At 36.0% G+C, this 12,419-nt stretch overlaps 1 protein-coding gene across 8 annotated transcripts in view; it reads left to right on the plus strand.

Moving 5' to 3' along the window:
* Positions 1-11,573, plus strand: part of JMJD1C (jumonji domain containing 1C) — a 343,413-nt gene extending 331,840 nt beyond the window's left edge. For 4 of the 8 annotated variants that reach the window (XM_087432153.1, XM_087432152.1, XM_087432155.1 and 1 more), the window contains 4 exons: positions 1,608-1,747; positions 2,992-3,168; positions 10,185-10,316; positions 10,626-11,569. In XM_087432153.1, coding sequence (XP_087288279.1) covers positions 1,608-1,747; positions 2,992-3,168; positions 10,185-10,316; positions 10,626-10,715 — 539 coding nt within the window. In that variant the 3' untranslated portion in view covers positions 10,716-11,569. Of the gene's footprint in view, positions 1-1,607; positions 1,748-2,991; positions 3,169-10,184; positions 10,317-10,625 lie in introns of all 8 variants that reach the window. The other 4 variants (XM_087432151.1, XM_087432149.1, XM_014784919.2 and 1 more) reach the window with 2 other exon arrangements.
* Positions 11,574-12,419: the final 846 nt, after the last annotated feature.

Raw genomic sequence — 12,419 nt, forward strand, 5'->3', positions numbered from 1 at the left:
ACCTGCATTTCTCCTCTACTATTCTTTCATGTCCTTACATGCTGGAACTTTCTTATTCATATTTGTTCCTGCACACCTCCCATCCCTCATTTGTAGCATAATATTTGGTCTTGAGAAAACATTCATCAGCGTTTTAATTCTTTGGCTGTCTTTATGTAAAGCTTCTGCCACTTTTTATAGGTAGTCCCCAAAAAAGGAATATTTTAGGGTTATAATAATACTTAAAACACATCAAGATATACTGACCTTCTTCAAGCACATGCTTTTTCCTCCACCAGTGGCTCTTCCACCTTCTTGACTTCCTGGCAAATTCCTGTGTTCATCTTTCAAAGTGTAACTCAGATTGTCATCTTCCCCGACAGGTCTTCATTAAAGAAAAACTTTCTCTACTCTAGCAACCAGTTTCTTATGATGCCTCCACTTCCCCGCTTTTTAAATTCACAGAGCAGTAGAATTTAAAGAAAAAAATTAGAAAACCAATCTAAGGTTGCCAACTTTTAATTTTGTTAAGAAACAACTGTCATTTTTAAAGATAACATTTTAAACATAGGTAACACAGATAACATTTGAGAACTGAACCACTCTGTGTACCCTTTGTTACTCATATGATATTCTTGTTTATTTGCCTCCATTTATTAATACCCTCTTTTACTCTGTGAGGTGTTGACTGGGTGTTTCTTAACTCTAATCCCCAACATTCTAGGACAGCACGTTGTAAACACTTAATAAATGTTTGAATTAAGAAATCCTTGCAGTCAACTTTAAAGATAAAAATTTATAGTCACAAATTAGGAAACATCTGATGTATTCTTTGTAGCAGGCAATAGATTTCTTTTTCTCTTAAAAGAATATTTCTTTAAAATGGTTGCTGTAGTGACATCAGGAATTTGCAAAAGAAGACCTTCCTACGTACTTCACTCAGAGATAACCACAGTTAATATTTTTTTTCTGTACATACATATATATGTACAGTTTCTGGTTTGTCAGTATTTTAGAAGAAATGGCCTGATGTTTCCTCAAAACCACAGCACATGAAGCATTTGGATTTGATTACAGATTAACCAATAATAATATATGAGATCTCTTAGGAATTAGTCAGAAGACATTCTGCTCTACCAATCATTAGTCATGGTACTGAACAAATCCCTTCACCTCACTGAACCTATTTGCTCAGATATAAAATAGAGGTTATGATCCTTACCTACCTTACTAAGTAGTTTGAGGCCACCTAATTAACAGTGGTCATGAGAGACCTTTGTAAGTTATGAAATGCTATATGAGTACAAATCATTGTTAGGACCACCCTCTTCGAAAAGGAGGAAAGTTAAGTTTGAGTAGAAACCCTTGATTTTTTTATTTCCTATGCCTTAGTTTGCAGAAAACAAACGAACTGAACTGAGAAAGTTAGGGTTACTCTGTCCCCCATTACACAGGGTTAGTGATCTCTGTTCTTGCAGTTCTAACAGTTTTGATATACAACTGGGTTTATCTCCTCTTTAAGAGTCCTGATCTACTCAGGCACTTTGCTGCTCTGATAGATCAATTTTAGGAGACCTCGCTTTCTGGTAGTCATTACTGACCAATTTGAAAATATTCTCCTGTTTCAGGAATACTCAAGAAATTTGAGGAAGAAGATTTGGATGACATTTTAAGAAAACGATTGAAGGACTCAAGTGAAATACCTGGTGCTCTGTGGCATATTTATGCTGGGAAAGACATTGACAAGATAAGGGAATTTCTTCAAAAGGTATAATTTAGGTTGCAAATAGTTTGAGCAAGGGCTTAATTAATTTTTAATGTAATTTCATTTGGCATTCAGCAATATAAGATCATTAAATAATTTTTACTTCAAAGGAGGAGGAGATTTTTTTGTTGTTGTTGAAAGTCAAAATCTCTTTTCTCTTGCACCATTTAAATCCTGTTTTATGTTGTGGGTTTTGAATGGCAATTTCTTCTCAGTTGCTATTGCTCCCCCATCCCCTTATAGTAAAGAACTAATCTGTTGATGAGTCAGATGTTAACCCTTGGTGAAAAGTAGTGATTGGGAATTGTGGGATATAAAAACTAATGTGTCATAGAAACATCTAAAGAAGGTAGGATCTTTATTTTTTTTAATTTGATTGATATTTTTGGCTGTTGACCTAGGCAATAATTCTACTTACTTGAATAGACTTAAATTTTGAGTAATGGTACCTTTAATTTAGTTGTTAGACACTCTGAATGAAAGTGACACATTAATCTGAAATTATTCGTTCAAACCCTCTGCTCAAATATTTTTCAAACTTTGTAATTATAGGAATTTCTTTTAAGGGACCATTGTAGCTGCTTTTCTTATACTTCATTTTCTTTCTGTATGGACCTACAGTTTGTCTCCGTGGTCAGTGTGAAGTGAAGGAGTTGTAGCCCTGTACCTACTATCTTATCCCAGAATACCTACCAGTATTTTACTTTAAAATATTATAAATTGTGCTTTTTAAAGCAGAAGATTATTTCACTGGTTAGTAAAAAGGTCCCTTGAAATTGATTTGTCAAGGGTAAGAGGTTTAGCAATATAAAGGTACTTATCTTTGTACCTACCTTAAAAAAAGAGCAACATCAAGAAATGTTTATGAAGTCCATACATGTGAATGGTTTGGCTTTTGGAAAAAAGCTGCTAAACCGAGCTTTTCCTCATCTCGGTGCTATACTCTTGAAACAATGTAAAGAAGAGACTTAATGGATGGAAACTTCATAGTGGAAGGAGGAGGTGAGAAGGGAGTATGATTCACTTTATTAGTAACATATCAGTGTGCAATATTGTTTTAATATCCTTTGGCTTTTCAAATCGTTGTAGAATATTATTTTCTTTAACTTAAGCGCAATCATTGTTCCATAAAATTTTGAGAACAAAAAACTGTTAATGTGGGGGAACGTTGAAATTTAACTTAACAGGATTTACCCTTTCCCTTACTTAAATTGTGGTGTATATTTTAATTTTAATCCATATTTCAGATTTCAAAAGAACAAGGCCTTGAAGTTCTACCAGAACATGATCCAATACGTGACCAAAGTTGGTATGTGAATAGAAAGCTCCGCCAAAGACTACTTGAGGAATATGGAGTCAGAACCTGCACTCTGATTCAGTTCCTTGGTGATGCTATTGTCTTACCAGCAGGAGCACTTCATCAGGTATATAAAAGCTTATTGCTAACAGACCTGTTACTGAAAGAACCAATTTTGGAAAAGAAGTTGTTCGGAGTATAGATATAAATGAAAGAAGACGTAAGTAAGAGAATGACCTCCGCACCACTCTGCCTTCCTTAAGAAATCACTGTAATAGCTTTCCAGTGCTTGAAGAGAGCTGACATAATTAAATGCTTTGAGAGCTTAAATTGTTTTAACATGAGCCAGATTTCCATTTTTTATATTGTCTCTGATTTACTGGATTGAAATCTAAGTTTTAAGACTTTTCTAGGGGAAAAAGAGAGATACTGTATACTCAGTTCTCAATAGTGAGACTTAATAGCAGAAGGGGGAGTATCAAAACTTAGAGATCATACATTTTCTGAGGCACCAAGTGTGAGTAGAATGAATTATTGGCTAGACCATTCCATAATTCAGGCTTTCACTGTACCTCCTGCCTCTCTTTAGTTTGGTAACATAGCAATAGCGTGTCCAAAGAAAGAGAGTATGTAATTTTATAGCTATTGATCCACAAAACTTAGGTCTATGCCTGGGAACTGAACCCAGGCTGCCAAAGCGAAGCATGCTGAACTTAACCACTATGCTACTGGGGCTGGCCCTCCGATGTCCATTTTCTTAAAGTTAAACTGGACAGTATAGTTTTTTTAAGTTGAAGTATAATTTGCATGTTGTAGAATATATCCTTTTTATGTACACTTCTGTGAGTTTTGACAAATACCTAGTTAGGTGACAACACAATCAAAATACTGAACACTTCCACCCTAAAAACTTCCCTTTTGTCCCTTTTTCAGTCAGCTTCTCCTCCCGCCTGATATTCCTGCAACCACTTAGCTGTTTTCTGTCCCTGTGGTTCTGCCTTTATGTCTTGTAATTGGAATCATATATAATATGTAGCCTTTCTTTGAGTCTGGCTTTTCTCATTCATCATAATGCATTTGAGTTTCATCCATGTTGTTGTATTTTTCAGTAGTTGGTTTCTTTTTATTGCTGAGTAGTTGTTCATTGTGTAAATGTACCACAGTTTCTTAATTCATTCGCCAATTAAGGAACATTTGGGGCATTAGGAAATAAAGCTACTATAAACATTCACATACAGGTTTTTGTATGAACATAGGTTTTCATTTTAGTTGGGTAAATCTCGAGTAGTGGGATTGCCTGGTCATATGGTAAATGTATGATTAATTTTAGAAGAACTTGCCAGGCTGTTCTCCAAAGTGGTTGTACTGTTTTCCATTTCCCAAAGCAATATATGTGAGTTCTGTTTCCTCTTATTGTCAGTTTTGTTTTTAAGCATTTGAGTAAGTGTGCATTGGTATCTCATTGTGATTGTAATTTACATTTTCTTAATAAGTGAATTATGTTGAACATCTTTTCATATGCTTATTTGCCATCTGTATATCTATTTTGGTAAATGTGTGTTCAAGTATTTTGTCCATTTTTGTAATTGGGTTTTCTTTTTTTCTTACTGAGTTTTGAGTGTTCTTTATCTACTCTTCTTATAAGCCCTTTATCTATGTGCTTTGCAAATATATTCTTCCAGTCTGTGGCTTGTCCTTCCATTTTTTCTTTCTTTCTTTTTTTCTTTTTGTGAGGAACATCAGCCCTGAGCTAACATCTGCCAATCCTCCTCTTTTTGCTGAGGAAGACTGGCCCTGGGCTAACATCTGTGCCCATCTTCCTCCACTTTATATGGGACGCTGGCACAGCATGGCTTGATAAGTGGTGCATTGGTGTGTGCCCGGGATCCGAAGCGGTGAACCCCGAGCTGCCACAGCGGAGCACGTGCACTTAACGGCTTGTGCCACCGGGCCAGCCCCCTCCATTTTCTTAATGGTGTCTTAAAAAGACGTTTTTTAATTTTGATGAGTTTTTTTCTTTTGTCCATCATACTTTTATTGTTTTATCTACAAAATTTTTGCCTGGCCCAAGATCACCAAGATTTTCTCTTACATTATCTTCTAGAAGCTTTATTATATTTTTTAGTCTTACATTTAGGTCTGTGATCCATTTTTAGTTAATTTTTGTATATAGTACAAAATATGGATTGAGGTTCAGTTTTTTGCATATGGACACTTCAGTTGTTCCAGTACTGTTTGTTGGAGACTATTTTTAAGTATTTGTTCTTTTGAAAGTGTAATACATTCATATGATTTTAAAAAGTCAAACAGTACAAAAAGGTTCACAGTGAAAATTTCAGTCTTTTTCTCACCTTTGCCCTCAGTTCCTCTCCTCCAGAGGCAACCACTGTTACCACAGAGAAATACCATGCATGTACATATCTCTCTACTGCTTCTACTTTCTTGGGGGATAGTGGGAAAAGGAGGAGAAGAGCCATGTTTGTTCAAAATAGTAGGCAAAGTGATCCTGTTAAAAAGTTTAGTTCATGTATATCATTCTGCTTAAAGCCTCACAAGGCCCTAAACAATGTGAACTTGTATCCTGTCTGTGCCCATTCCCCCCACCCCCCAACACACACACACCTCACTGCCTTCCTCTCCCACTGCTCTCCTCCTTACTTCTCTCTAGCCACCCTGCCCTCTTTGTGGTTTTCACATACACCAAGCAAGGTCCCACCCCAGGGCCATTGTACTTGCTAATCCTTTTGCCTAGAATTCTTTTTCTTCTCAGATATCTGTAAGATTTGCTTCTTCACATTCTTGAAGGCTTTGCTCAAATGTTACTTCAGTGAGGTCTTCCCTAACACCCTAGTTTAAAACTGCAAATTGTGTCCCCCAACTCCCTGTCATCTTCCCTGCTTTATTTTCCTCCATTTCAGTCATCACCTTCTAACATGCTTCATGATTTACCTGTTTATTGTCTTTTAACCCCCACTGGAATGTAGGCTTCTTGAGGAGAAGGATTTCTGTGCTTTTCATTGCTCTCTCCCATGCCTGGGAATAATGCACTTAAATATTTATAAGGCCTGAAGGCCTGAAAATATGTTCTCATCACAGCATATTTTTGCACAATTGTAGATGAAAACAAAATTATGATTTCCAAAATGTATGTGTATTGTACTCTTTGTGCAAACGTAAATTTTGGCCTCTTCCTATATGTCTTCTCTGGCTACTTCAGAAAGTTTACTTCGGTTGGAATCTAACTTCCTATGATAACTATACACCTAAGTGTATAAGAAAACATGTTTTTTGAGATATGTAGAAATTTCACTTAGATTATAGAGAGCAAATTTCATCTATGATAAAAGATATTATACTTAAATAGACTGAGGCAGCATGTATGACCTGGACTGGAAAATTCTATCCTGAGCTCTGCTACTAAATTGTTGAGTGTTCCGGAAAAAAAAACTTCTCTGCTGCATATTTTGGCACAAAATTGCCAGCTATAAAAACAAGAATTTCTACCTACCTTCCCTTATGTGGTGTGATAATGATAGCACAGGTATTTGTACTCTGTTGAAAGGGTATTGTCCATGACTCACAAGTGGTGGTAATGTCGTTTTGATAGACAATTAAAAGGAAGTAAGAACTCTGTTCACAGTATTAACTTGGATTTGAGATGCATTATTATTTACAATATATTTAGTCCTTAGAGGTCCTGAAAACTTTTCGTTGATGGCTTCAGCACTTCCAATAGACTCCAGGTAGCCCTTAAAATAATCTCAAACTCTAAGTCAGTGCTTCTCACACTTTTAGCATTCATCAAAATTTCCTGGAGGGCTTGATAAAACAGGTCACTGGACCCCACCCCCAAAGTTTCTGATTCACTGTGTCTGAGGAGGGACCTGAAATTTTACATTTCTAAAAAGTTCCCAGATGATCTTACTTTCTGGGGACCACACTTTGAAAACCATGCAAATAGGAAGCCCTTGCAAACCAAAGGCACCTATCAAAAAACTGTTTCAACCAAATGATACTGTATGACAAGGACCAGCAGTGCTAGGGAAGGAGCAACATTCTGTTCTTTGGTTTGTCAGCAGTGAGTACTGTGAGGAGCCAAGCTGAGGGAGTGAGGGCTCTGTGCAGAGGTGTTCAGATGTATATCTTAGCCAGCTAAGGGAAAGTGTCATAGCCGTAGATATCTGTATATTCTAAGAACCACTCTAGAATTGCAGACTTCAAAGTCTTCTGTGGGCAAACATGACTGAGTCTGTGAAACCCCTCTATCTCTCTAGACAGAGCAGGTAGACCCTGACCTGCATGATTTACTTTGTCTCAGCTCTAGTATCCTGACATTTAGAGTGGCCTTTATTTTATTTTATTTTTTTAAAGATTTTATTTATTTATTTTTTCCCCCCAAAGCCCCAGTAGATAGTTGTATGTCATAGCTGCACATCCTTCTAGTTGCTGTATGTGGGACGCGGCCTCAGCATGGCCGGAAAAGCGGTGCGTCGGTGCGCGCCCGGGATCGGAACCCCGGGCCGCCAGCAGCGGAGTGCGCGCACTTAACCGCTAAGCCACGGGGCCAGCCCATAGAGTGGCCTTTATTTTAAACAGCAACAATTTTTAAAAAATTAACACAAAATCTTTAGTGATAAATTTGCCCTTAACTACTTAGCTTAATTGTGTTTGGTCATTCATAGTGAGTTTATAAAATTGCTAAGTTGTAAATTTTTTGTGTTCATATGGCTAAAAGGACTTTGGCAAAATCTTTCCACTCTTAGTTCTAGCAAGTTGCTGTGTATATGGCAGCACAGTGTCAAGATAATAACCTTCCTGCTATGAATACAAACGAGTTATATTTTCTTAACATTACCTATTTATGATTACAATTGATCCTATTTATGATTACAACTGAATAAGACTCATTCATACAGCGCAAGTATGAATAAGAAAGTCTATCAAGGAAGTGAAATGTAAATGACTCAAAGATGGCCCCAAAAAGGGATAAGTGGAATGGGAAGTTCAAATGTGTTCTGCTTTAAAACTGAACCTTGCCTGTTCGCACTAATCCTTAAGCCTTTAAGCAAAATATATCAGGTTGAAGTCATTAGGAAACATAATAGTATCTCGTAAACACTAATAGAGGTCACTGGTCTAAAAGTGATTTTAAAACAACCATAAACTGGCAAAGACTGATAGAATCCAACTTTTTCAGAATTCTGCAATCTAATCCAAAACTTATATCAACCAGGAGACTATTTAATGAAGAGAAAGGCAGCTAATTTTTTGGCATTTAAAGCAATCTCTAGCAGGTGACTACTGAGATAACAGAACAGAGACTTCAGTGATCACACCCAACAAGGAATACAGTGTTTGCAAAAATAGTTTGGAAAAGTCACAAAACAAATGGATGACTGAAACCGTCAACAATCAACAGCAACAAACCCTGAGGCAGGGGAAGAATCTGATTTCCAGTTACCACATTATAATGTTAAGATGTCCAGTTTTCAACAAAAAGTTACAAGGCGTACACAGAAACAGGAAAGTATGGCCCATTCATAGGGAAAAAAATAAACAGAAACGGCCCCTGAGGAAGCCCAGATGTGGGACTTATTAGACATCAACTCTAAGTCAGTTGCCTTAAATACACTCAAAGAGCTAAACTATTGACAAAGAACTAAAGAAAGCCAAGAAAATGATGTATGACTAGTATTAGAATATTAATGAAGAGAGAAATTATGAAAACAATAGAGTTAGATGCTAAAAGCTACATGTTAGAACTTTTGAAGGACTTAATCTCCACAGCATGATCAGATAAGTGAAAGACATAAAAACAGGGCATTTGGAGACTGTATGCTGGTGTGACTGAGTTAATGTAGGACTGTAAAGCATCTGTCAGACAGGCTAATACAAGAGCTGGGTTCCTGTTCACTTGCCATTTATTGGCTGATTTATCTTGGAACAGGTGCTGAACCTGTTATCCATAGTTTGCTGCTCTGTGAAATAGAGCATCTGTTCTACAGACACATAATGAAGATCCATTGAGATTGTACAGCAGTGCTGAAAATGTGAGGCATCCGCTATGTTCATCCTCCAGAGGAACCAACAACCAAAGATTAAAGGAAGAGAATATTTACGTATATATACTACCAAGTTATCAATAGAGGCACAGTGCTTGAGTTAAAGAACTCTGCAGACTTCAGCAGCTGTTCAGGTGGTCATTATGTCCAGAGGAGGAATTCCACCCTCTTTGAAATTCTATCACTCTATCATCAATTAGACCTTTTCCACAGTATCTCTTCCCTACTTATCTTCTTGTCCTCACTCCTCCCAATTAAATTTATTTTCATACTTTAAAAAATTAGAATAAATTTAAATGCTTAGTTTTCAGTTATTTCTCCTTTCCCACGAATTTTAGGATATCTTTTAATATCACTAGAAGACAACCTAGAAATATCACAAAATTCAGAGTGAATCACTGTGGTCCTTTCTCTGCTGTTATACTCAGCATTAATAGAAAGCAGTTCTAAGAAATAGTGAAGTGTGGAGTCAGTTTGTACATGCTGAACAAATAACAGATAAGACTATTGATTGGCACCATTTAGTCAGAGAGACAACTGGTTAATTTGAAAGAAAGGCACAAATAAACAAAATCCTAGGATAATTCTATAACTGTTATTGTTAGTAGATCTGTCTGGTACTACAGTTTTCATCCCAGTTCCTCACAAATAATCAAACTAAGTTTCATTTCTTTTTCTTTAATCTACTCTCTGGCGAAAAAGTTAGTGAAATGACCCAAATGCTAAAAGCCAAAGGAGCAACAACAAACATTCAGATCAATTGCACTGATTGGTAAAACAGATACTTTCCAGTTAGCGTTTTGTTTTGATAATTTAGGATTTGGTTATCAGCCTCTCTGAAGGATTCCTGGAAATGTTCTTTTCATCATTTAAAAATATTTTGTTTACGAAGTCACTTTACATGAAGTTTTTCAGTGCTAACAACTTTCTTTGAAAGTTTACTTTGAAATGCATTTGATGTTTTGGAGAAAATAAGTTCTCTGATCAGTTGTTCCTTCTGTTTACTATAAATAGACAACTTTATTTTTCTTTATTCCCATCTCCTAAAATTTATATTTTACTGTTTTTGTTTTGGGGATAGGTACAGAATTTTCACAGCTGTATTCAGGTAACCGAAGACTTTGTGTCTCCAGAACATCTTGTACAGTCATTTCATTTAACACAGGAACTGAGACTTTTGAAGGAAGACATCAATTATGATGATAAACTACAGGTAAGAGATGAGTTTTCTAACTAGCTCCCGTTCTGCAGGCTTTTGATATTCAGAAATATGATACATGCGTAACAGCTTAGGCAGTCATTGCCTAGTTTGTCACATTAGGATAACAACCAAAGGTTAACGCCAGTATGCATTTAATTGTATGACTTTTAGTGGCCTTTGTTTTAACAACATTTTTTAACTTTGACATTTATATTTCTTGAATTTGGCATTCTCCCATTAAAAAAATTTTTTTTTTAATCCAGCAGTTTTCATTAATTTATCTCCACTTGAAGTGATTAGAAATACCAACATCTCTTTCAGGTTAAAAATATCTTGTATCATGCAGTCAAGGAAATGGTGAGAGCTTTGAAGATACATGAAGATGAAGTAGAGGATATGGAAGAAAATTAGGCGTGGTCCAGCTTCATGTTTTTCGGCCATTGAACTGAGATTACTTAGTCTTAAACAATGATATGTATGCACACTGACTTAAGCTTCATAAAACCATCAGTGCCAAGAAATTCTCTTTGTAGTAATTACTTGTTACTGACACCGCGGCAGTATAGCGTAAGTCACAGTTCCTGTGATTCAATGTTAGTTATTAAAACAAGCTAAATTTAAAAAGCAGCACTTCATAGCTGTTTTTGTATTATAGTGTATATGATGTTTGTGAAAATGCCAGATTTAAAATGATGTATTTATTTTTGGAAAAAAATACAAAATTCTATGCTATATTGTTGATCAAGTGTAAATGTGACCTTGTACAGTTTACTAAAATAACTGATATTTTTCACTACATTGAGACAGTTACTGTGAGAATAGGACACAAACACCAGCTATTGCCTGCATTTGGGAAATTGCTGAATTGCACAGCATTCATGTCATAATCAGAAAATTACTGCCAAATAATTGTAAAATTTGTAAAATATGAAGTATATAAAGTAGATAATAAATACAGACACTTCAATATTTTGTTGAAGCTATTGACTGTACAATTAAACATTTTCAAAAAGGTGTAATTTATTTAAAATTGTCTCATTTTGGTAAAATTTATGTGAACTTTTAAAGCTAAATATTAAACTTAATATGCTATGTAAATATATACATATATACATTTAATGATGTATTTTTTTAAAACATTGGCTTGCTTTTATTTGTTAAAGTGCAAGTGTTACATATGGCTTTGTACATTAAAAGTTGAAAGGGGTTTTACATTTTCCATTAAAAGGACTTTATCAAAAATTGACTTGTTCCAGAGTTCTCCCTTTTTTGACGTGTATACTGGTACAGGCTTCTCCATCATCAAGGTGACTACCCATATTTTCTTGTGATATAATGTTCTCTCCTGGAACATTTAACCCCTTTTATTCTCATAAGCTTTTTCCAGCTTTCTTCAGATGTTATGGCCCACCACAAATAAGTGCCTCCACTCACTTGTCTTATGGCCCAACTAAAGAAAGGAATACAGGTAACTGCAACATTTGTTATTTATGAACACATTTAATTGAAAGAGGAACCTATACGTGAATTTTAAAAGCCATGATCATGAGAGTATGTGATCAGACAATTTCAAATAAGTTTTTCACAGCAGAGATAGCTGCTAATATCGTGTTGGGGGTGGGAGAAGAAGGAACAGGGAAGCAGATGGCAGGGAAGAGCCTGAAGTCAGTCAGCCTGGGTTGAATATGAGTTCTGCTACTTACTGTGTGACCTTGATAAGTTGCTTTAATTTGGAGTCTTGGTTTTAAGAGCTGTCTACTATTATCAGTTGGTTGCCTGAGGCTCAGGTAGTCCTAACCATTTGAATTTTACTGGAAATACATAGCGCTCCACTGACACCTGCAGGATATTGAGTGAACAGCCTTTTCTTCTCATCTGAAAACATATAGCTTAGAAGAAAAAAGTAGTAGCTCAAGTTGTGACCTTGCAAGTTGCATAGTTTGTATCCTATTGCTAATGTCCACCATCTTTTAGCTTCATGTAGGCTGTTATGCCACCCTCCACTCCAGGCACTTTTCAGCCCGAAATGTGAGCAATTACATTTCACGTTAATGTCCCACCTGGCACAAGGATCAATGGGATGGATTGATGACTGCTTGGTTAGAAAAAAAATTG

The sequence above is a fragment of the Ceratotherium simum genome, chromosome 6, assembly GCF_057802395.1.
Source record: "Ceratotherium simum simum isolate JZ-2026a chromosome 6, ASM5780239v1, whole genome shotgun sequence".
NCBI classification, from domain to species: domain Eukaryota; kingdom Metazoa; phylum Chordata; class Mammalia; order Perissodactyla; family Rhinocerotidae; genus Ceratotherium; species Ceratotherium simum.